Source organism: Danio rerio, chromosome 8, assembly GCF_049306965.1.
Source record: "Danio rerio strain Tuebingen ecotype United States chromosome 8, GRCz12tu, whole genome shotgun sequence".
In the NCBI taxonomy this organism is placed as follows: domain Eukaryota; kingdom Metazoa; phylum Chordata; class Actinopteri; order Cypriniformes; family Danionidae; genus Danio; species Danio rerio.
Genome location: NC_133183.1, coordinates 22,852,501 through 22,878,834, shown reverse-complemented (window position 1 = coordinate 22,878,834; position 26,334 = coordinate 22,852,501). Strand labels below are relative to the sequence as shown.

Below are 26,334 nucleotides of genomic sequence, written 5' to 3'. Positions count from 1 at the left end.
GTTAGCTGCTTTAAAGATTATATCCTATCGCAACAAGGTGTAGGAGTTGCAGGGGAGTTTACTGTTTATAAACTGTTCAAGAACTTTTGCGCTATTGAGTTTAACATACATTTTATAGATGAAACCATATATATAAAGTCAATATAGGCCTACTTAAGTCTTCTAATCATGCATGACACAAATGGGTGAGTGGGTATTCAATGGCAATTTAATGAAATCCTGTGAATGTCATGCATTGTGACTTGTTTACTTGTTTGCTTGGTACTATCTTTACATTTAATTGAGTTAAAAAAGATTATTTGAAAGTAACTAGATGTATTCCTTTATCATTAGTTAATTTGTTAAAAGAAATCCTAGTTTATTGGTCACAATATCATGGATGTTAAATTAAGTGAGTCTTATGCAGGATATCCGTGTCCTATTAAAAGAAATGTTTTCCGATATTTGAATAATAATCTAGTTAAGAAAATTAGATGCAAATATTTGACATTTCCTCTTCCTCCAAAATATAAAGAAGTACATTTTAAAATATGATATATTTACCCTGCAAAGGAGTTTCTGAGAAAAAGATTCAATGTTGAATATCTTCATTGTAATTAATATTTAATGACTTGGGCAGCTGGATAAAACTATATATTTTTTCTATATGTTGGGACCTTTTTTTTACATTATAAACAAAATTTGAAGTATATTTGAAGGACAAAAAATATGTCCTGGCTGCAAATTGTTTACTTATTTTACTTAAATTCTTCATTCATATATGCAGAATTTTGAAAACAGCTCACTAAGCTGAAAATAAATAAAAAATAATAAATAAAATAATAATTCATTTATTAAAAATAAATGAATAAGTAAATGAACGAATGACTCATTGACTAACACATAAGAAAGTGTAATGCAAATTGTCCTTTGTTCATTCATTCATTCATTCATTCATTTTATTTTCGGCTTAGTTCCTTTATTAATCTGGGTTCGCCACAGCGAAATAAACTGCCAACTTATCCAGCATATGTTTTACGCAGCGGACACTGTTCAGCTGCAACCTATCTCTGGGAAACATCCACACACACTCATTCACACTTATACACTACAGACAATTTACCTTACCCAATTCACCTGTACCGCATGTCTTTGGACTGTGGGGGAAACCGGAGCACCCGGAGGAAACCCATGCAAACTGCAGGGAGAACATGCAAACTCCACACAGAAACGCCAACTGACCCATTCGATTTTCTAAAAAGCGACCTTCTTGCTGTGAGGTGACAGCACTACCTACTGCAACCTACTGTCCTTTGTTGGTTGTTTGTTTTGTGGTTTAGTGGCTCATTGTAATTACAAAATATCATAACAAAATATCATATCATAACTGAAAAAAGGGTCCGAAATATAATCTAGAAAATTTTGTGACTAATATTACTAAAAATATAAACAAATGTACAGCAATACAGACTTCAGCTATCAAAATACGCTATTTCAAAGCGTTTTACAATATCAAAAATACAAATGGAGCCAATAAAAATGCATCAAAGTGACAAATTTACTCACTGTAATCAAACATAAAAACAATTTAACATCAAGTGCATAAACAATAACATAGCAAACAATAACAATAATGACAATTTTAAATCACAATCAAAATTCAGAAAGAGTTAAGATGTTCATTATGCTGTGGATAGTGCAGCATCCAAGACAATGATAAGAAATTATAAGACCTTTGGACAGCAACATTTAAAAACATCATCGCTTTTTATAAGGTTGTTTTTCTTTCATAATGGATTTTTTTAGTATCCTCCACTCAGATCGCAAAAATTGCACTATACACATCTACACAAAGTTTAACATATACATTTATACAAAAGAAATAGTGCAATAAATAGTTTTTAATGGTCCTTATAAAATTACATATAAATATATATATTGTACAAACTAAATGATCAATACACTACAGGAAGACCGCGCTTGAAACCAAACACACACCAACAATAAGTGCAACTGTAAACATTATATAAAACACACAAAAAATGACAAAAGTGACCAACCATGGGGATTTCTGCAAATAAAAAAAAGAAAAATGATTTAATGTGGCATTTAATGGTGTAAAATTACTATATATAAACATTCAGTTAAATCAAATCTATTATATATTGATCCTGACAATACATGAAAGGCTTATGAGGCAAAATAACTGTCCATGCACAAAAAGAAACATGATAAAACATTATAACCAGTCCTGAGGGAATTCACAATATTCTGAAGTGTGAGCTGTTTCATTTTTAGTTTTTGCACCGACCAAAACAATAGCCTTGTATGATCTCAACATATCACCAGCAGCAGTATATCTTTTAATACATTTTATTGTCTCTCAAAATGTTTGTATGGATCATTTTTACTGCACGGTATATGATTCAATACAGCACAGTACACACTTATGTACATTTCAAAACTAGGCCTTAACTGTCGTCCTACATGAATTAATGAATGCAAGCATGCATACTCACTTTATATAAGAAACAGAGATTGGTCTTTAAACGGAAATTTACTTTTAAACTAATTTCAAGAGGATCACATGCTTATGATGGATCACAGCTGGTCCCGCATCCGCTCACGATTGATTCACTAATTAGATGATTCCTAACTCACTGTAAATATCCAGAGTTTTCTTATCTCAGTATCTTCATCTTGAAAAACCCCTCCCCTACCCTACCTTTACCATACCCCACCCACCTCCTTTTCAGATGGGTGACACGGTGGCCCAGTGATTAGCACTGTTGCCTCACTACAAAAATGTCTCTGGTAAAGTTCCTACTAAACCAGTTGACATTTCTGTGTGGAGTTCACTTGTTCTTCCTGTGCTAGTGTGGGTTTTCCCAGGGTTTCTTCTGTTTCCTCCTACAGTCTAAAAACATGCAACCTATGTAAATTGAACATAACAACTGATACTATAGCCAAGCTCTTAGCAAGCGTACATCTCTCCTTAGCCAGCCTATATCTGTTATTTACCAGAAATAAGTTGGGGGAGTTCATCTAGATCTACTTGAGCCAAACAAGCTTCAATATCAATCATCAGCTAACTGTGAACTCCTGAAAATAATACTTTCTACAGGGTGATAAGAAATTTTTGTATATACATTACAGTAGTCAGTACCAAAGGCAAAATTAGAACTACTCTGACAAAATAATCTAAGGTCACGGTGCAAAAATGAATACACTTCAATGATTATGTTCGGGAAAAATATACAATTAAATTTTAATAAAAAATAAAATTAAATTGAGTTTTGTAGTTTTTTTTATTTGTTTTTATTTTTGCAATGCCTCATTTGAAATTAAATGTATTATCTTTCTATTCTTAAAGATATTAAGAATGTGTGTGTCCACAGAGTGACCACGCTAATGTTCAATATAAATATATTAGTGGATAAAAATATCAAAAAATAAGGAGGAATGTTCATCTACCCTTCCTTAATCCCCTCATCCATCACGTTCACTGTCACCTGCCTACTAATCATTCCCACACCTGCACATCATTCATGCCCATTATCTCCTCTTTATAAAGGCTCACCCCAGACTGCTCTTATTGGGCTCTTTTTTAATGACCAAGGCACAAAGTCTAAAGTGCAGGGTGCAAAAGCATTAAGGGCATGTCCGAATTCACTTTTGCTATTTGAAGGATAGAAAAATAGACTCTGCACCGAGGCACATGGTCTAAAAGGGTTAAGTTCATTCTCTTAATGAGTTATGGGTGTGTTTTGAGAATAAACCAATCAGATTCTCATCTCCCATTCCCTTTAAGAGTCAATTGCATCGTGCCATGGCATATTTGATATTTACATGGCGAACGTGGAAAAACTGAGCTCTTCACTAGCAATAAAAGAGTTAAACAGAGCATCTGCAGCGCGAGGATAATAATAATTCCTTACAATTATATAGCGTTTAGACACTCAAAGCAACTCAACCACCACCAGTGTGCAGCATCCACCTGGATGACGTGACAGCAGCCATATTGCACCAGACCGCACAACACACAACAGTTGATTGGTGGAGAGTGTTGAAGCCAATTATGGTATGGGGATGGTTAGGAGGCCATGATCTGGCCAGGATGCCGGGGGGTTAAACCCCTACTCTTTTTCGAAGGACATCCTGGGATTTTAAACAACCACAGAGAGTCAGGACCTCAGCTCTGCCTCTGAACTTTAGACCTGCTTTCAGCTGGTCTACTGCCTAGTCTATTTTAGTTCCTCCCAAATAGCAACGTGCCAACAATGCGCCTTAACACACCTCTTTTCTAACACCCATGAGTCCACAAAATGGCGCAAATAGATTTGCCATTTAAACAATGTGGCAGAAAACATGAAAAATTAGGATTGCATTGGTCTGAAAATAGCAACACGTCGGGGCAAACACGTCTTTGCGCCTTTTTGCACTGTATGTATGATAGGGCCCATTGTCAGACCTTGTTACACGTGAAGGACTACACTCTCTAAATGGTCAGTGTTGATTTATTCAGAAAGAGTTACTTACCGCTCTCCTTGTAATCTCCAGTGTCTGCATCCTTTCTCTTAGTCTGATTCCTACTGGTCTCCTGTCTGGTTGTTGTGTGGTCTCCGTGTCTGGTCCCTGTATCTCCTCGCTTCCTACCATCTGCTGTAATTATCACATCCATATTGTGTTATATATATATTTATTGTGTGTGTGTGTGTGTGTAAGGTTGTCTTTCACTCCGACAAGTTTACAGGTTACTGCTAGTCATGGAAAGTAACGCAAGCTACAGTGGATCAAGGTGACCCATATGGCTAAGTTGATAGAGGCCTAGTGTTTTATAAATGTTTTCTGCTAAATATATTATTTAATGTTCTCCTGGAGAGAAAAAAAATAGAATGGCTTGAAGACAAGTAAACAATAAATAAACTATCCCTTTGGGCAGATTGCCTCAAACTACAATGACTTTGTGTATAAAAATTAGTGAGGACAGATTAAAAGTTCACATACCCTGTTGTCTGGAACAGGACGATTTTCTGTAAAGTACAGATATAATCTAATGAGACTGTGTTCATGAGTAAATCTATAATGTGATGTAGGATTAAATATAACAAATCTTTTTTTCAATGCAGAACAAGAAAGTACATGTAAGCGTATATGTAAGTGACTCTAGAGCAATGGACACCAACTCAATTCCTGGAGGGCCACAGCTCTGCACAGTTTAGCTCCAACCACCTTTATTTCACACCTGTTTAATAGTTTGTAGTAGTCTTGAACACCTTAAGTAGTTAGATTAGCTGTATTTGATTAGGGTTGGACCAAAACTGTGCACAGCAGCAGCCCTCCAGGAATTGAGTCTGAGACCTATTGTCTAGAGCAGGGGCGTCAAACTCAATTCTTGGAGGGCAGAGTTTAGTTCCAGCCCTGCTTCAACACACCTATCTGTAAATATCAGACAAGCCTAAAGCATTCAATTAGTTTGATCAGATGTGTTTAATTAGGGTTGGAACTAAGCTCTGCAGCACTGTGGCCCTCCAGAAATCAAGTTTGACAAAAGGGGTCTAGACCCAATACCAAGTAGTCTCTGGCATGGTTGTACCAAAAATACTCACGTTCAACTCTCTTTCTCTTTCCTATCCATTCAAAAACAGCTGCTCCAAGGTAAAGGATGAACTCCAAAATAACATAAACTGCCATTACTATTAGCAACCAGCGCCCTTGAAACCACCATAACCCATAAAATATTGAGATGGCTACAGTATAAATAGAAAAAAGAAGATTAGTAACAAACAAAAGATTTTATCAGCTTTATCTGAGCATTTAAGAGCTTTGCATGAGTAAGTATTTACATCTATGCCAATTTCAGAAAATAAGGTCGATAATAAATATTTGCACAACATACCAAAAAATTAAAAGGTAATTAAACAATGGATATGGGAAAAAACTTACATGTAATGAGTGTATTCAGTAGATCAACTATTATGAGAGAACAAATCCAACATGTTCTTCTGTAAGATAAAAATTTTTGAACATTAAATTCAAAATAAAGTAATATATAAGAGTCTTATATGAAGAAGATTAAATTCTTTCTAACCATAAACTGTAAATGAATAAATAAGGTCCTGGTATTGTGTTAAGATGTCTTTTTGTTAGATCAATTCAGGTGTAAACAGAGTCTAAAGCCTTGTGAGATTCTGTGGGACATACTTTTTTATCATTTGATATGACAGACATTCTCATAGCTACAATGATAATACCAATACAGACCAATTTCTCAGATGGGTATGCAATTCCTCTCTGTATTTAATAGAATGATGATTAAAAATATCATTAACGGAATATTCTTTAAAAAAAATGGCATTCCTACATTTGAACACGGTCAAACTCCCTGTAAGGGAAGTCATTTCACAGTTTTCACACGGTGGCTAATTTTGAAACGTCTCTCGGTCATTATGCTCGAGCATTCTGTCTGAATGAGGAAAAATCCATTTTCCAAAACTGTAGGCTAAGCTTATTGTATATTTGGTACCACCAATAAAATGAAACAACAACTGTCTCATAAGTTTGTAAACGTTTTAATTTTTTCAGATTGACCGAGCTAATCCGCACTCGAAACAAATGAAATAACAGCAACAACCTTTTTTACGTTTTACACATTATCTTTCTCTGGATAATACTATGTCAGATCGTGCTGGTCTTCTGAAGTAATTCACAACTTGATGGCAAATCTCCTCCCAAAATGACAGCAACTCTTTGTTTACACGTTTGTGGACGTTCGAGAAGTTGCTGTCATGTGGGTTTGACAGGACAGACTATACCTTGCATTCGTTTTATACAGATTCCAAAAACAAACGCTTTTTTGTTTTCAAGTGTAGTTGGTTTATGTAAAAGTACAGATTTCAAGCTTTATGTGGATATAAATCTTATGTCTGTGAAGTAAATATTCGCAAAAAGCACATGTCTGATCCGATCTTCTGCTCTAGAGAAACGTCAGTCTATAGCAATTGATGATTGGCCATATTCATTCGCCATATTGACTGTTACTCGTTTCTCCATTCAAAACTTTACCAGTGACATGTCTTGTGTATTCTATAGTCTTTCACACAGTCAGTAGTTCACTTGCAGGACAATACACTCTCATTTGTATTTTAGTCTCAAAACTCTTTACAGTAAAGTTTTTACTGTTTAGTAGTTCTGGTCTTCTTAGTCAAAGAGCCAGACCAGTAAAAAAACACTAGAATTTAGTTTCAACCAATGATGAGTTGGGACAGAGGCTCTCTCTTTTTCTGACCAATACCAGACAAAAACTTGTGTAGAAACAATTATCATTATGGTTTGGTCACATTATATTGGTGCTGATATGTAAAGTTAGCACTCACAATTCATGCCTTGGTCCACAGTGAAGAAAAACGGTGATAGTGTGTATCAGGCCTGTAACCATTGCAGTCACTATCAAAGCAGCAAACAAAAACTGCAAACCAGCATTCTCACACAGGAACTGCCACAAACATTTACACAACAATGAAAACTTAATTAGATTTCAAATTCCTCATTCGCTTCTGCTTTCCACTCTTCAACCACATACAATAATCATGAAAAAAGTTAGTAAACTGTAGTAGAAAAAACCCTTACATGAACTGCTTTTATTAGTACAAGGACAGTAGCAACAAATTTTAATACTACTTCAATGATGGATGCAATCTGGGTGGGCTGTAAGGAGACACAATGTATATATTCGTTATTTACATAATGAATTTAATTGATTTAAAGGGACAGTTCTCCCTAAACTGAACATTCTGTCATCATTTACTCACTCCTCACTTGTCACAAACCAGTTTGAGTATCCTTTTTCTGCTGTACACAAAAGACGTTTTTTAAAACTGGTGACCACTTCCATAGGTTTTGTTTTCCCTGCTGTGATACTCCTACTGTTTATAGTTACCAGTTTCAAACATTTTTCAAAATATCTCCTTTTGTGTAAAAAAAAATTCTCATAAAGGTTTGTGACCACTGGAAGGTTGCTGATAACTTCTAATAAAAACACAAGAGTTTAGAAATAGTCATTGCGCATAGTGTTCTTGGACACACTTACCTTTTTTGAAACTGGTTTGATGATCATGAGGAGAGAAGAGCCTCCAAGAAAACAAAGTCTGCTGAATAACAACAGTACCACACAACTTCTCTGGTGTGAACAGACAGACAGACACAGACATGTTCAAATATGCACACAAAGGTGAGAACAAAACATGTATAGATTATCAAATATGTTATAATAATTACAACATGTAGGTTTATTGGGGACAAAATGTATAAATATAATACCATTTAGCAGCATGCATATAAAATATATAGTCTACGTACCATATACTGCACACACTGAAGCAGTAATGATGACTTTTCTGTAAGTAAAAGAAAACAGATGACAAGTTTTAAGGTCATTGTACAATGAATCTGAAATGTCCATCCAAGATTATTGCACGTTGACAAATTCAATCTCATGTTATCAAATTTGAAAGGTGTTTAGACAGTTCAGAGCCACCGTACAATCCAGAATGCTATCACTCACAGCAGTGTAATATAAAGACAGAATGTGGCAAATAGAACCACTGCTGTAGACTACTGTTTGCTGATTTCAGTGCCTGCCCTGTACATGTTTGATGTGTGTTTGTGTCCATAACTTCACTGCAAAGATATCCAAAAATGTAAAATATGTTGTAAATAACTCATCCTCATGTAGGTGAAATCTGAGAACTCCTTAATCCTCCAGACCGCAAGGTTTCCAGCTCACTCTTTCCAGATTCAAAGTCCAGAAAAATAATGTCTTCATGCAACAGGCCTCTGTAGCCTATGACTCTACATTTGATGTTGTAAGCAGCTTTGTTCCGCTTGTGTAAAATGTGAAATGTTGAACATATCACAGAGCAACTAATGTGTAAAAAAGTACTGAAATAAGTGAAAAGTTACATGAGAAGTTTTTAATTGGCTGTTGTTTTTAATGCTTTTTTATCTGTTGGTATGTATATCTATATTTCAGCAGATAAAGTTTCTGACATAAAGTATCATTGGCTGTTAGCCTTACCAGGTAATCGGCATGCAGGGAAATCTAAGGCTGGCAGGGCTGGACTGAAGAAGTACACAATACATGAACGCAAAACTAAAGCTGCGTGATTCTGGATAAATGAGAATCACAATTTTTTTCATGATCATGAATCTTTAACGATTCTGTAGAATGTATTTTAGGTTATTTTTAGGTTTTCAAACAAGGTGGCAATTAAATACACCATACTAAATAGTGTGGTGTCTAAAACCAGGCATTTCTATTTCATTTACTAATACAGATATTTGAAGTTTCAGCGTGTGTATATCTTGCAGCTGCAGTGTTAATGCTGGACATTTAAATATTCTGCTTCAAGAACAATGCTATTATTCTCGCAACTGTCAAATGTCATGTTTTGAATTGCAAAACAAGTAGCACTGGCAACAGAAACTTTTTTTCATGAGTGTCTTTCCATTCGAGTTGAAGTGTTTGTGTGGTTTTGATTAGGAGGGAGCAGGAGAAATAAAGTTGTTTCTGTACATAATAAAACATTTAATATGACACAGAAAGGCTACTGTTTCAAGTAATACTTTACTCCAAAAATTCTTTACATTTACTCACCCTCAAGTGGATTCAACCCTTTGAGTTTTATTATTATAATTATTATTGAACACAAAGGAATATATTTTGAATGCTGGAAGCCAGTAGCCATTGACGTCCATTGCAGTAAAACATGTATTATTTTGTGTTCAACTGAAGAAATAAACTCAGACATAACTGTTAGTGGAGGGTTAGTAAATGTCAGAATTTTCACTATTTGGGTGAACTACCCCTTCATTATATATATTTGCTTCTAATGTCACTGTAGGCAATATGGAAGTTTTTCTTACTTAATGCAGCTATTGTACATGTTGCAGGACTACTTGTTACAGTTGCTGTTGTAGGTCTAGTTGTTGTAGTGGTGGTAGCTGTAGTTGTTGTGGTGGTTGTTGTAGTGGTTGGTGTTGTTGTCGTCGGGAGTATGATTGCTTTTTTTAGACAAAATGTACTGAAACTTTGAATGAAAGCAGATCTGAAAAGTAAATCAGACATCATGTTTACTAACAATCAACATAAAAGGCAATAGTTTGAGTTATTTAATGAAGAAGTGTAATGGTTATATGTGTAACCTTTTGTTTTTATTTGCATAGTAATTTACTGTGTTGTGATGTGTAGTTGGTGCAAACAGTGTGGTGTTGTTGTTGTACTGTTTTTGTGGTATTTGTTGTTGTTTACCGTTTTTTTTGGATTGCTTACACACTAAAAGTAGTACATTATTAGCAAAACCTTACACTCAGGAAGCAAAACATCAGCCATATTTGCACAACTATAAGCACATTGTCAACCTCACACTTGTTGCAAAACTCTACACACAGTGATTTGCAAAACACTAAACACACTTAACATATATTACGCACACAAATCTACCATGAAGTCACTTCCTTGCAATACCAAAGCACTGACTGTCAAATTACTGCACCGCCCAACTAATTCGTTCACAGTCATCAGGTGTGCAAACACTTGTTTGCTTAATTGTAGACCCGCACCTCAGGTGTTTAAAATTTTTACGATTGTTTACACTCTAAAATAAAAAGTTCCACACAATTTGCAAAATTCTAACCTAGGGAGCAAAACACCGCCACAAATTTGCACAACATTACACACAATGTCTGCTTCACTCTTTTTGCAAAACATTACACACAGTGATTTGTAAAACACACATTTTGGCACCTTAGACACAGATAAGGATTGTGCGGTTACTTACTTGTCATTATAAAGCCCCGGATTGCCAATGACCACGCTAATGAATGAATTGGATAAACACATTCACAAGGTGTGAAAACGCAGAGGGGGGAGCTCAAAAAGGAGAAGAAGGAGGATGAGGAGGTAGAGGAAGAGGGCTAGGTAGAGGAAGAGGTAGAGAAGGACTTGAAGAGTTGATAGAACCTGAACAAAGAAGACGAGGACCAAATTTGACTTAAGAAATCTGTGCAACACTTATTGACCATGTTATCAACCATGGACTGACACTGATGGAAGCTGGACAAAGAGTTCAGCCAAATCTCAGCAGAAATACTGTATTTCTTGAATTGAAATAAATACTTGAAATCTTCAGTCTGCAGCATCAGTGGTGTGCAGTGCTTGATAAGCTTATAGTAGGCCTATTTGTGTACATTCTCCCCATATCTTAAACTAATCATGAAGAATGTTGTGGGTTTGTCACTATTTTGTTCTGTCATCGAAATTATCCCTCCGTGTCTTACTTATGACAATTGCTTGCAAAGTTTTTTTTTTTGTAACAGTAAACTTACAGTACAATACATAAAATGACATGTTGTTACAGTACCATGAATCTCCATGTCAACATTTTGGGCATGTTGAGAAATAAATGAGTTTCTTGAGTGTGCAGCATTGATCTTGTATAGTGTTTGGTGGATTGACTTTATATTTGTATTTTGTTGATGGTAGCCTGCTCTAATCATTGGCAAGTAGAAGTGATAAAATTGTTTTAGGTTTATCACAGCAGAGTGTAACTCATGCAAACAGAGTATAGTAAATGTGTAACTTGTTTCTTATGGTAAAAAAGTGTGGTTTTTAAACATAACTGTATAGTTTCAACAAAAGTGTTTAATTATGCAAAGGATCTGTAGTGTTTTGCCAATTGGGTGTGTGAATGTGCTACTTGTGTGTACTGTTTTGAAAACACGGGCCCTGTTTTGAAAATTGTGCTTAAGCAATTAAAAAAAAACTGTAAAAGGGTGTATTTAAAATATAAATCTGTATATTTAACAAATGTTAAAAGAATGACAAAATGAACAGCTTATACAGCAAGAAAGCTTTCAAAGAATCTCATTTGGCTACATTATAAATTAAGCTATAGCAAGATGCTTTTGAGTGACAAGTTATGAAAAATGTTTGTTTGACATAAAGAAATAAAGGGGCTTATTATATTGACATGCTTATTAAGCCTATATAATCTGCTTTTACTCCAGCCAGACTAAAATAAATAGCCTAAGACATTCTCCAAAATAAAAACTATTAGATTGTAGGAAATACTGTGAAAATGTTCTTAGTCTGTTACAGTTTTTCCCAATTATTTACACACATTTTCTGAAAGCCTGTCCCATATTGTCAGAACTCTACACACAAAACAAAAAACACGCACACATTGGGTAAAACACTTCGATTCTCCTGCAAAATGAAACTCTACGTTCAAAACTATGTGATTTCTTTTCAAAATGGTGTTTTTTTTAAATGACACACACAAACCATCACATGAATAGACATTCATAAGAAGAGTTGAGCACTGATATGCTTAATGTAAAACACTTTGACCACTTCTTATCTATTCATCATTATGACTTAATGTAAGCCTTTTTTGTTCAGTCTTACACTTACTACAGGCAAAACACAGGCAGCAGTGCATTGTAAAATATTTCAGAATATTGTTTGTATACAAAACACAAATGACCAATATATTTTACTGTATTTTTCCCACAAAGACAGTGTACACAGAGTTCAACCCAACCAACACAAACGTAGTCATAACGTGCACATAACGTGGTCTAAATATACCATCAACTGAAGGATTTAAAGAATACAGTTACAGTATAAAAAAACTGCTATACTGCATCCTCTTCTCCTCTGTTTTGGTCTGGCCAAGCAGCAGGGAAATTGTCACCTTGCATGGCGAATCCAGCCATAAAAAGCATCAACTGCTATAGCTTGGAGAAGGGGTATACATGTGTATGGATTTCGGTCCGCAGGCAGAAAAGAAATCCTCAATAGGTTTGAGGAATGGAGAATATGGAGGGAGATAAACAACTAAAACACGTGGGTGGGCAGTGAACAAGTTATGAACCAGATGAGCTCTGATTTCTAAATTGCAATTCTTTGTGACAGATGTTTACTCATGTAATGAGTTAGTATGGAAAGTAGGACAACTGACTTTACAGTTGTGAATGGCAGTGTGTTCCTTGTGAAAAGTATTTTAAACCTGCAATTTGGGTGTAAAGCAGGAATTGTGCTTGTATTAGCAGAACTGGTTCAGGGGGTTGGTGCATCAGTTACATGTTGCAGTCATTGTGTCTGAAGTACAAGTAATTGTGTGTAAACAATTGGGAAAAAGTGTAAACATGACTTTGTACTTCACATACGTGTGTGTGTGTGTGTGTTTTGTTTATTACACTGCTTTCACTTCTCACATGAAACCACACAAAGATGAGGCATATAATGACAAAGCAGTCTGATTACCTTTGAATGTATGTATGCTTATATGTATGTGGATTGACTTTGCATAAAAATTACAATACAAAATTCACAAAAGCATACAAAAAAAGTGAAAATGACAACAAACAGGACTTTAAACAATAAAAATATAGCACATGCGCGTCCTAATGATTTATTAGTAACATTTAGTTATATTAGATAGGTCACGTTATGCTTTTACAAAGATGTGTTTTGTATTTGTTTGCGTGTAAATCTAAATAAATAACCATATGTAATGCTCTTTATGACTTTTTTTTAAATTATCAACGAAAATACAAAAAAAAAAGTATTTAAAGTATTTAACAAAGCCAGGTATCTTAGTAAAAACTAGATAGAGGTGTAGTTTGTCAGTCTCATCCAATGAGCATTCAGCTGTGTCATCAGCCAGTTGTTTCCAATCATGCTTTTGTGAGTGCAGTTTTTGGAGAACAACTGCTCCCGACTGCTCAATCCAAGGTACCTGCCTAGCCGAGAGTTTTTATAGTGCACGTCAGAGCGAGGCGAACGCAACTCGGACACATTTCTAATCGGCCTGCCTGATCTCACGAGGAAACGTAAGTAATTTACGTTTTGCCAGTTTAGTGGCTAATTCATTGTTGAACCGGCATGCATCTTGCGGTGATCACTTCTGCTCAGATTTTGGCCATCTCAAATAGGCCTATTTGTCTAGTGTAGTGTTTGGTGGATTGACTTTATATTTGTATTTTGTTGATGGTAGCATGCTCTAACCATAGGCAAGTAGAAGTGCTAAAAGTGTTTTAGGTTTATCACAGCAGAGTGTAACTCGTGCAAACAGAGTATAGTAAATGAAAACCTGTTTCTAATGGTAAAAAAGTGTTTTTAAACATAACTGTATAGTTTTTTACAAGAGTGTTTAATTATGCAAAGGATCTGTAGTGCTGATTGGGTGTGTGATTGTGCTAATGTATGTACAAAACACGGGCCCTGTTTTGAAAATTGTGCTTAAGCAATCCAAAAAAACTGTAATAATTGATTGTATTGTGATGTCAATGGTGGCAAATGAGTTTCCCCTCACAGGGATTAATAAAGATCTCTACTACAAGAAAACCATGAAATATTTTTTTTTTTTCATTTTATTCAGCAAAGCCTTCTTACCTGAAGAAAAACTGTCCATTGGCATTAGGCGTCCAGTTCACTTGGATTAAAGTTTTAAGGTTGTTATTAGGTTGAGCCACGGCCTGGCCCTAATAAATACATGATAAACACCTGATATTAGTTTATATTTATTAGTTTATAAATATACAGTTTATAAATGTATAATTATATATATATATATATATATATATGAAGTATAACATTTAACAATTGCTCCATGAAGCCTGTATAAAAGTGTGTGTGTGTGTGCTTGTGTGTGTGCGCATGCATGCGTGTGTGTGCGTGTGTGTGTCACTTACACTACAGATAAGCACACTCTTGGTACTGTCAAGCCCACTAAAAATTCCAGCAGGTGGGCAATTATCACACTCACGAGCCTCCAAAATATAGCCCATAAATGGAACAGAAGCAGAGAGTGTCACTGTAGAAAAATGGATACATTTTGCTGACAGTTTTGAAAAGACAACTTGTTTACACCACTCAAGCATTAAACAAACACTTTCCTGTAGTCTATAGTAGAGCATTGCACTAGCAGTAATAGCAAGAACTGAATTTTATGCAATTTCAGGATATTTATTCTTGATTTTAACAATCCATTGGAGATCTCAACATTCAGCATTCTTGATATCAAAAACAAATTGTTTAAATAAAAAATTAAATGGTTGATATCAATATCAAATATAAATGAAATTCCTGATCAACTATCAACTTTTTTTTATTATCAGTATTGTATTTTCACTAAAATGTCACAATAGACTGCCATTCCAATTTAATTGCTATCAAGGACAGATTTCTTACTAGTTTAAATGTAATATCAACAATGAAATAAAAAATTAAACTGTTGGTATCAGAAATAAAATTGTTAATACCAGGAATTAAACTGTTGATATCAACAACTGCTACAAGTAAAAATAGTCATTTTTGAAAAAAAAAAAAAAAAAGATCACTAGTCGTCACTAGTGACAATGTTCATTTCTGATATCTTAAATGATTGTTACTAGTGAGATCAGTAAGTTTAGATATTATAAATTGCTCTCCTAATTGCTGATATTAAAAAATACATTTTAGATATCAGAAATAACAAATGTAACACGTTGAAATAATTCCATTTCAACTAGTGACATTAAATTGTTAATATCAAGAAGTAAATTGACACAAGTTAAAGTGTAAATACTTCTTGATATCAGTTAAATGCATATCAAGATGTTACATTTGTAGTTCATTATATCTGAAAAATCAGCATTTTTGATATGAATATAATTTAAATCTAAAATATTTCTTTCTTGATAGAATTCATGATATCGACATTAACACTGTCACTACTGACTTTCAAAATCTTGATATCAAAAATAAACGTTTTTACTTGTAACAATTATTGAATCAATATCAAGAATAGACTTTTGCACTAGTATGAAAATTGATATCAAAAATAAAGCCTTTTACTAGTAGCAATTGTGTTTCTGCTGCGGAAAGATTGGAATTTTAGCAATAAGTTAATTCTTGAAATCATCAATTACTGGCAGCCTGTTGAGACATTTAGCTAGATAAAATACAATTACAGATATCAAAAACTGTATTTTTTTTATTTAAATTCAGTTACTGATGTCAATAATTTACATTTAACAAGTGAAATTGAATTGTTGATACCAAGAATTAACATAGACATATTAGTGGAAATGCACTCCTGCTAAACAATAATTCTTGATATGAACAATATCCTGTTAAGCAATACAAATTGCTTCGCAAGATAAATGTCACAAAGGCGAGTGTGCCAGCCCAATATACCGTCTTAAAGAGATTCTACCTGTAAAGTTCGTTCCCACTTTTGAACTGTCCACTGTCACATTATCTGGAACGATGGTTAAAGGGTTTGAAACTTGTACTGATGGTTGTGATCCATGATCTATAGCCATACTTTGACACTGGTCGGTCAATAAACTTCCATCACTGTAACAGCAGATGAACTTCAGCATGGTAAATCCAAATATCAACAAAAGAACAGCGCGTGCAGCAGACATCTGAAACAGACCAAAAAATCCCGATGAGAATAATCAAATGCAAAAATACATAAATTCTTGTAGCAAGGTATAGGCTATACATATGCAGATTCTTGCGCCAAATAAATTCAAGTTATAATAAGATATGACAATACCTTGATACCTTGCTTGGCTGAATAAAACTGAGAGTAAATGTAAAACACTTTCTTATTGTCATACTGTAGCTCACTGTCCTGCTCAACCCACTTTTTATCTATTACTTATTTCCAAATTACGCTTTTGATGCCCTCTTTTGGCCAATTCAGGGATTTTGATCTAAGTTGAGAAAAGTGGCCTGATTAGAGCAGCTCTGTATTGTGATGTATGTGTAACCCCAATAAAAATAATAACATTAATCATCAAATAAACAAACATACATATTTTACCTTTCAAACACAAAACTTTGTAATGTTCTGCCAGGTCAAATGGCATACATGTCGACACTTTATTGTTTTAGTTCAGTAACAGTCTTGCACCATAAGGTGAGTTTAATAGGTCAAAATCTACTAATATGTACACTTTAGGCTCTGTCAGATATTTGAGTTTGTGTTCATCATGAGCAAATCACTAGAGAACCAGAATTTAACTCAATATTTTAGCCATAATAGTGTTATTAGCAATCTTTTTAAGAATGAAATGACTAACATTTGCTCTGTGAATACAAACTGGTTTTCAGTGTTTAATGGTGTAACAAGATAGGTGAATCAGGTCTCAGGTGTTTTTTTTTTTTATTATTATTTTTTTAAAAATATTTTTATTGTGTCAGAACTTGCTGTAGTGCTCTGTGAGTCCACAGAAAAAAAGGTGTTTCTAGGAGCAGCTTAATTTATTATAAAACTAAACTAAAATATATGTTAAAATTTTAAATTGTACATTTCTTTTTGCACAACAGTGACACAATATGCAGTTTTAATAGAAGTTTACATATGCAGTATATTCTTCATATAATAAAAAAGACTATTACAAGTATTATTACACTGCATCTGAAAAGTATTTACTGCGCTTTATTTCTACCACATTTTGCTAGTGGCTTATATCCAAATTAATTTAATTCATTATTCTCCTCAAAATTAGTTTAAAAGCAGTTTGTTTGAAATATTTGCAAATTTATTGTAAATAACAAATGAACAAGATGGATAGCGCTAAATCATTTTCAATATACCATCTAACAGCAGTGACATCATTTAACAAAACAGATTATTATCTATTATATTGTATCAGAGACCCACTAGAGACCTCAACGGATTATCTTCTCCAGCCGCACCTGAAACCCCCCACAATACAGTAACTTTCGTTCCACTTTCATATTTTTTCTACCAATCTTGTTGTTTTGAAGGTTTTAACTCATGGCATATCTATGGGGCTAATTCAACTGGTGTTACAGTTCAGAGGGGTATTGCACAAAAGTAGAATCAAGAAAGCCAGAACAATAGAAAAACACGCAGCTTGACCTAGTTTATTGGGTCTTCCTGACTTAGTCCGCTGCACGTTTGCTGACAGTTTTTTTGCTTATACAAAATGCAGGGGATCACAGAGAAATCTTAAAAAAAGGTCAATAATATACACAGTCATAAGAAAAACTATAATCACATATGCATACAAATAACATATCATTAGACAGAGAGGAAAAAATAAAATAACAATAATAGTATTAACATTAATAATAATAATAATAATAATAATAATAAGTTACTAAATTAAACATACAAAATTAAACAAATGGATTAAATTACAATGACACTTAAACAAATAACCGTAAGGAAAGCATCTCAAATCGAGGACCTCTTTTAAATACATCTGCATAATATTTCAGGAATCTTTTGTTATTCTCAATAAGATTAAGTGATTTTTTAGAATGAGTTAAATCTTATTCTTAAATGACTCTTCAATCCGCTGTGGCGACCCCGGATTAATAAAGGGACTAAGTCGAAAAGAAAATGTATGAATGAATTCACCTGTACCACATGTCTTTGGACTGTGGGGGAAACCGGAGCACCCGGAGGAAACCCACTCAAACGCAGGGAGATCATGCAAACTCCACACAGAAATGCCAACTGACCCAGCTGAGGTTCGAGCTGTGACCTTCTTGATGTGAGGCGACAGCACTACCTACTGCGCCACTGCATCGCCGGAAAAGCAATGTTTGCCAGGTAAATGCATGTTCTATTCCAGTATATATCAATCAAGGACCTTGAGTAAAACTGAAATTTTCCTTTTAAATTGAAACATTTGATTATTGTTAGATTTCTTATCTAACAGACAAACACCTAATAGCATAAGAGAATGAATATCCGAATGAGAATGAATTACTCCTTCGGGTAAATCTAGAGTAACTTTAAACTAGGTGAAATAAAGCTGATCCAGGATGAGAAGAAGCTGCTATATGTCAAGCTTTTATGTAGATAGCCAGGATACGTGTACATTGGCAGCACTTCTTAACAGACCACAAGATTGATCAAAGAATCAATGATGCAAGTATAAAACCGGATGTGAGCCAATCAGGTAACAAGTTTAAAAACACCACTCTGACTGACCGCCCATAAATTTTAACTCATTACTTTCATTCAGAGACCTAGAAACAGGATATGAACAAATTAAGTAGTAAAGTTGTTCATTCATTTTCTTGTCAGCTTAGTCCCTTTATTAATCCGGGGTCGCCACAGCGGAATGAACCGCCAACTTATCCAGCAAGTTTTTAAGGATGGCCTTCCAGCCACAACTCATCTCTGTGAAACATACACACACACACACTCATACACTACAGACAACTTAGCCTACCCAGTTCACCTGTACCGCATGTCTTTGGACTGTGGGGGAAATCGGAGCACCCAGAGGAAACCCACGCGAAAGCAGGGAGAACATGCAAACTCCACACAGAAACGCCAACTGAGCCGAGGTTCGAACTTGCAACCCAGCAACCTTTTTGCTGAGGCGACAGCACTACCTACTGCGCCACTGCCTCACCTGTAAAGTTGTTCACTGTCTTAAATGTGACAAAGTACTACTAATGAATTGATTGTGAAGATTTTATCAAACACTTACCTAATAATGCAGATTTATTTTATTAGTTTATTTGATCAAGTTTATTTAATCTTTGTCTACGTGATCATTTATATATAGCTTTCATTTATAATTGTTCTCTCTAATTGAGTTTATATAATCTATTATATATGATGTTTCATCATCAAAAAAATAATTGTAATTATATATAAAATATAAAATTGTTGACATTTGTCTAGTTTGTCATTTTATTTTTATTTTTTTGCAATATCTTGCAATAGCTTGTTTGAATTTAAATGTACATCTAAAGATGTTAGGTGAACAACGTCTTATTTTATTGAATATAACTTAAATAAAACTGTTTTGTTTAAATGCACCAAAAATGATTGTCTATATTCACTGAGGAATAGATCAAAATGTTCATTTTTAAAAGGAGTTGTACACGTTTATGCTGAGCACTGTGTATGTATTTTTCTCTATGTGTGTATGCACTGTGTATGTATTTCTCTCTAGTCTATCTCCTCATATTTAATATTGAACATTTATAAAATAATTGCTAATAAAATTAAACATCCTTTTAAAACTTTTAATAGTTGGGAAATATATGTAAATAGCCAAGAGCATGCAGTGACTGTAAAACACATTAATTTCCAGTAGCGTTGACAGCAAAACTAACATAGATCATTAGGATTAATCTTAGCTTGTTTCTTAGCCTGCTCTGTAACAGGCTAGCTGCAAAGAATAAATCTCATATATAACTTAATTTAGCTTGAATTAGCCTGCTTTCTTGCAATTGAGTCAAGGCTAAATTCATCCAGGATATCCTTAAAATCCCAGCTTAATCCCTTATATTACTTTTATGCAATACCACTCTGGTGTCATCAGTGTTAATGTTTCCAAATTTGTCTATTGGCTTAGCAAGAGAGTTATTTATTTATTTATTTATTTATTTATTTATTTATTTATTTATTTATTAGCAAAATTGCGTAATACTGTGTTTTACACTGTGGGTTGATGAGTTATTTTCTTTATTTGGTTTCATTTTTTTAGCAGGTGTTTAAGTTCAAGTGTATTATAGAGGCAATATCTGATCCCGAAGGCCATTTGCTTTTTTTTTTCATGTAGCCTGTTTAATATGATAAAATAACCTTAAGTTATTTAATTAATCCGAATCATGTTTAAAGTTTTTCAAATCTAAATAGTCTGATAATTTAGACAGATCACCAACTAGACTGTCTCAAAAAACATCCTCACACTTTACAATTCATTTGGTCTAACACTTCAAGTTCACTTAGATCTAGAATAGATTTTTGGTTAATATCAGACTCTCCATCCAGTTATGGTTACGTTTACCCTTCCGATAAAAAAGGCTATTTGAATTTGGACCCTCAGTTCAATTCAGACATGGGTTTTTAATCAGACACGGATGGCAACTTTCAATTTTATACTCTAAATTACTTAAACTTCTAATACAATTCATCCAGAGGGTGATTCAAAACACCAAAAGAATTCACCTTTGCCTGTTGCAGACAGATATGACTAATCCACTTGGATTGGGGATCATGATTGATGACTGCTCCAGGATTCATTTGTATATATTACCTTTTTATGTTTTTTAACGTTTCAATCATTATGAATGTTTCTCTAATAAGGAATAAATGTGCTTGTCTGCTGTCCTGTGTATGCTAAGTTAATTGTTTCCCAGACTAGTTTAAGAGGTCATTAGACTGCATGTTAGAAATGAGCTTAATTCTATTGTAATTTGTATTTAATCTGAGATCCTGCTGTCATTGTGTGTAAGGGCTGTTCTGGATGCTTATTTTAATCCATGAAATATTTAATTCAATTCACCCTTATGTGTATAGTGGTTCTGCAATGTAGATTGTGTCAAAGCAGCTTCACATAAAATGTCATAGCAAATTGGAAGAGTGTAGTTCAGTATTTAGTGTTTAAGTTTAAATGAAATAGATAAGCATTCTTTGTGTATGTGTGTGTTCTTCATTGGAGACACAAAGACTGAAGCTGAATCTACCTCTCTGCTCATCCCCTCCACAGTAATAGCCTTCTCGAAGACCTGTTGCGTCTGACCTTTGGTTGTTGCCTGGGATTTTGTTTTACTTACATTTACTTGTCGAAATTGTCTAACTTTATATGTGTTTTAACCTAGTTCTTCATCTAAATAGGTCAGCATTTCTATTTCTATTACAGTTGAATTCAGAGTTATTAGCCCCCCAGTTTTTTTTTTTTTTTGCAATTTCTGTTTAACAGAGAATATTTTTCAAGACATTTCTAAACATAATAGTTTTAATAACTCATTTCTAATAACTGATTTATTTTATCTTTGTCATGATGACAGTAAATAATATTTGACTAGATATTTTTCATGACACTTCTATACAGCTTAAAGTGACATTTAAAGGCTTAACTTGGTTAATAGGTTAACTAATTAGGCAAGTTATTGTATAACGATGGTTTGTTCTGTAGACTATCAAAAAATAAATAGCTTAAGGGGCAAATAATTTTGACCAATGGTGTTTATAAAATTTAAAACAGCTTTTGTTCCAGAAATAAAACAAATAAGACTTTCTTCAGAAGAAAATATAGGCCTATTATCAGACAAACTGAGAAAATGTCCTTGCTTTTAAACATCATTTGGGAAATATTTAAAAAGAAAAAAGATCAAAGGGGGCTAATAATTCTGACTTCAACTGTATGTAAGTTTCTGTAAACTTCACTTAAGTTAAATGGGGTGGGACGGCTCACCAAATGTTTCGGTTTAGCTCATATTGTGGTTCTGCGGTCCCGGTTTACGGTTTACGTAAAAAAAATCCCGATAATGCTTTACCATTTAGAAATACCACACACACAAGCATAAAATAAAAAACCTTATAATCTACGGTCTGCATAATTACAAAAAAAAAAGAAAGTTATTGCCAAATATTTTAATTTCAGTTTTAATTTAGTTTTTTGTTGTTGATTAAAGTATAGGCTAATGCAGACAGCCTTAAAATCTTTTTCCACTAATGTGCACTTTAGTCTCAGACTTGCCTGACTTTTGTGTTGTGGTGGGCGTATAGAGTTGAGAGAAAAGCATGCAGGTGAGTTTTCTCCGCGTCTTGCGTTGGAATCTTTAAACTGGCATCACCTCAAGCATGTCGTGGACCGTAACTATAGTAACAAACCAACAAAGTGTCAGTGTCAGTGGCTGAAGGTGGCGAACTAAACAAAAGCGAACCGAAAACAAAGACCGAAGATGCACGAGAGAAAGAACGTGAGGGATTCACATAACAGGTGTCTCAAGAATTTACATGCATTTTGTTATTCAAAGTCAGTAATTTTACTGTTTGTAGGCTACATTTAAATAATTTTATATCCATATTTTAGCCATGGTTGAATTTCAACAATGGTTTAGATCTGTCAGGGTTAAATTCTTTTATCAGATTAATCTTTGAAGCCCCAGTCTATGTTACTCATCGGCGCAACTACACATTTACTGTGTTATACTCGTATAAATACAAAATAAACATTTTTAACAAAACATTTATTTATTTTTATTATTTGAAACTTTTGATAATGATTCTTCAACAATAGTTTTGGCGCAATGGCCAATTATTATTTCAAAAAAGCTACAACCAGTTTTGTGTTTGAAGTTTTTGTTTACAGGCCAATCAAGGTTTTCTTTAAACCATAATGCACTGTAAAGATCATCATGGCGAATGAATTTCCGGGTTTTGCCGTAAGATGGCGCCCGCAACTTAATCATCAATCTGTCTGCAGCTGTCCCAGTGTTACAAATATCAAACAGAAACAAATTATCATGTTTAATGGGATTTTAGAGATATAAAAACCTTGTTGTTGTGACATTATGAACGCGTGTCTATCCTAAAATGAATTCAACATTTAAATGGTAGTTAAATGTGCTTTTGCCTATCACAGCAAGCAGGGGGAGTTGATTTTTGGATGAATTAAAGTTGAATAGCCTGGCCTATCCATTTACAAAGACTTTGGTTTAACCTGCTGGAGAGCTTTGCCCTATTGAGTTTAACACATTTCATAGGTGAAAACAAATCAAAACCCAAGTCAATATTTACTTTAGTCTTTGAGTCATGCATGGGTAGTCTTCCATGCAGTCATGGGTGGGTAACGTCTCATGCGGGCGGGCATTCAATGGAAATTTAATGTAATCCTGCATTAATTGTGACCTGTTTACGTGACTCATCAGGTCCAGGAAGAAGATTCAGAGCCAGATATTGTAGGTTTAAAGTGCTTGCAACAGTAGTTTCATACCTTGTGTGACTGAATATTGGCTTTTTCACGTTTTCTAAGGGCCATTCCACCAAATGACTGCCATTGCTTTAACTCTTCAAAGTTAAACTTTGTTTTTAATCCTTTTTTACAACTGAATTCAATCACACACATATTTAACATGTTGGTCCATTTCATTCATTCATTTTCTTGTCAGTTTAGTCTCTTTATTAATCCGAGGGTCGCCACAGCGGAATGAACCGCCAACTTATCCAGCACATTTATCCCATGCGAGCACAGCGAGTACATGCAAACTCCACACAGAATTGCCAACTGACCCAGCCGAGGCTCAAACCAGCGACCTTCTTGCTGTAAGGCGACAGCACTACCTACTGCGCCACTGCATTGAAATCGGCTACTACTCAAGTAGGTACTACATTTGAATTTACTTCATGACCATTAGACAAGTATGTTCTATATTATGAATGTGAGTATGAATGAAACTAATAGTTTTACATACAACATTTGTCATTATCACATGACCAGTCCATGTTATTTGCATTGCTTCACTCCCATTCATGAAGGATGCAGCTCACATACTGCTTTTAGCGCACTATATAGTATCTATATAGTATGGAAGTATGCAATTTCTGACACAGCCTTCACGTTTATTTTGTCGTTTAGTCTTGTCTTCCTGTTTCCTGCTGGGTATTTGCTCCTTTGTTCTTGTGGAATCTTTTCATTGGTTGATTTAGTCATGTGTTCCTCATTGATTGTTCTAGTTAAGTTGTTCCTTGTCGAGATTTATGTGTTACCCCACAGTCAGTGGGTTTGTTTTATTATGCTTTGCCAAGCTTTGAGTTTTGGTTATGTGTTTATAGCTTCATTAAAGATTCCACTTGGGTTTTAACACTTGGCTTCAGTGAATTCATTACAAAAGTTTCCCAATTGTAATTGTAATTAGACGATAACAATACAAACAAAGTGGTTATTATACAAAGGAATAGTTAGTGCTCAGAGAATTAAGAGCTAAGAGGGGGGATCACTCAAGAGATGTTTAATTGTCATAAATGACACAAGTGAATCAGCAGTCAGTGGGAATGGAAAGATTATTCCACCAGTGAGGAACAATGAATGAAAAGGTTTTGGAAAGTACTAAAAATGTCATCAAATATAGGGAAAAAGTTCAAGACCACAAACTTTTGGTCTTTGCGTTTCAAGTTCAAAATGTTGCAAAATTTTGTTAAAAATGAGACTAATTAAAAAAATAAATGTCAGCATGGTCAGCAAACAGTGCAAATTTAAACCAGACTGAAAATGATGGAAATTGACAAACTGGGTTATGTTTGCAAAGCTGATCTGTTATCTGCTGCTCGAAATACCTGGAACATATATATATAATTTTTTTATTAGAAAGTCAAGCCCAATATAATTCTGGCAGTCATAAAGTGGGCAGAAAAGTGAACCGTTGATTGGAGAACTGGTTTTCCCTCAGATTAAATATCATTGTTAGGCTTATGGACTGACTCACATGAGGAAGTGTAATGCAAAATTTCCTTTGTTATTTGTTTGTTATGTGGTGTAGTGGTTCATTGTTACAAAAATATCATACTGCAAGACAATCTGACAAAGCAAATTTACACAGTATACGATCTTTGAATAATATTTTTCATTGGAATTTCTTTATTTAACTCATTGTTGTCTATTCAAATGTCTGCATTTCATTAGAACAAGTGCTGCTGACACATCGACACATTAAAGCTTGTTGGACTACACTCTAAAAATGCTGGGTTCAAAATTTGTGTTATTTTGGCAACCCAGCGCTGGGTTGAAAGGACCAAAACCAGCACTGGATTGTTTGTTGAGCTAGGTTTGTATGTTTAACCCAGCATGCTGGGTTGTGATTTTTAACCAAACTTTTAGTTAAAAAGCACTGCACTGCTGGTTGAAAATGACTCAAAATGGGTCAGAAATAATAATAAACATTTTGTGAATAAGATGACTAAAATGCAAACAAATCCACAGCAATACAGACTTCAGCTGTCAAAATTTTCAAAAGATATACTTAATTTATTTTCAAAGCGTATCACAATGTCACAAATACAAATGGAGCCAATAAAAATGCCTCAAAGTGACAAATTTACTTGTAATCAAATATAAAAACATTTCAACATCAAGTGCATAAACAATAACATAACAAACAATAACAATTTAAAATTACAATCAGAATTCAGAAAGAGTTAAGATGTCCATCATACAGTGGACAGTGCAGCAGCCAAGCAAATAATAAGAAATTATGTGACCTTTGGATTGCATTTCAAATCAAATCAAATGATGCCACTCAGATCACAAAAATTACACTATACGTTTCTACACAAAGTTTAACAGATACAAGTATACTAAAGAAAATAGTGCAATAAATTGGCTCGTGCAAAACAGAGAAAAAAAATCTCATCCAAGCAGGCAGGTCCTTATAAAGATGCATTTATATATATAAACATATACATACACTCACTCACACACACACACACACACACACACACACACACACACACACACACACACACACACACACACACTAACTGAACAATATACAGGAAGATCCAGTTTGAAAGC

General features: G+C 34.3%; 2 protein-coding genes across 15 annotated transcripts in view; both read right to left on the bottom strand.

Annotated features, from left to right (window-relative positions):
* Positions 1–26,334, bottom strand: part of LOC137487313 (uncharacterized) — a 108,770-nt gene that overhangs the window by 21,653 nt on the left and 60,783 nt on the right. For 6 of the 7 annotated variants that reach the window (XM_073910259.1, XM_073910267.1, XM_021472040.3 and 3 more), the window contains one exon: positions 25,842–26,334. This exon is cut by the window's right edge and continues 88 nt beyond it. The exons of the other annotated variant lie outside the window; for it this stretch is intronic. In XM_073910259.1, coding sequence (XP_073766360.1) covers positions 26,297–26,334 — 38 coding nt within the window. In that variant the 3' untranslated portion in view covers positions 25,842–26,296. Of the gene's footprint in view, positions 1–25,841 lie in introns of those variants that run through there. 7 annotated transcript variants of the gene reach the window in all.
* Positions 1,037–22,722, bottom strand: LOC110440008 (uncharacterized). Of its 8 annotated transcripts, XM_073910299.1 has the most exons (16): positions 22,495–22,621; positions 21,506–21,590; positions 16,590–16,749; positions 16,242–16,455; positions 14,737–14,858; positions 14,438–14,526; positions 9,904–10,085; positions 8,338–8,375; positions 8,069–8,158; positions 7,609–7,686; positions 7,356–7,474; positions 5,926–5,984; positions 5,589–5,729; positions 4,987–5,012; positions 4,519–4,641; positions 1,037–2,050 (listed from the first exon to the last, which is right to left on the bottom strand). In XM_073910299.1, the coding sequence occupies exons 4-16, from the start codon at positions 16,453–16,455 to the stop codon at positions 1,943–1,945; spliced, it is 1,389 nt and encodes a 462-aa protein (XP_073766400.1). In that variant the 5' UTR covers positions 16,590–16,749; positions 21,506–21,590; positions 22,495–22,621; the 3' UTR covers positions 1,037–1,942. The 8 variants fall into 8 exon arrangements, with proteins under 8 accessions (XP_073766400.1, XP_073766399.1, XP_073766401.1 ...); XM_073910298.1 differs by lacking the exon at positions 16,590–16,749 and having other exon boundaries at positions 22,495–22,639; XM_073910300.1 differs by lacking the exons at positions 21,506–21,590; positions 22,495–22,621 and adding an exon at positions 16,860–17,638.

Coding starts and splice junctions, on each gene's coding strand:
- LOC110440008 (XM_073910298.1), bottom strand. Junction 10,086..14,437: donor AATGGACAGTTTTTCTTCAG/GTAAGAAGGCTT, acceptor TTTACTTTTCAG/ATCTGCTTTCATTCAAAGTT. Junction 4,642..4,986: donor GTCCTGTTCCAGACAACAGG/GTATGTGAACTT, acceptor TGATAATTACAG/CAGATGGTAGGAAGCGAGGA.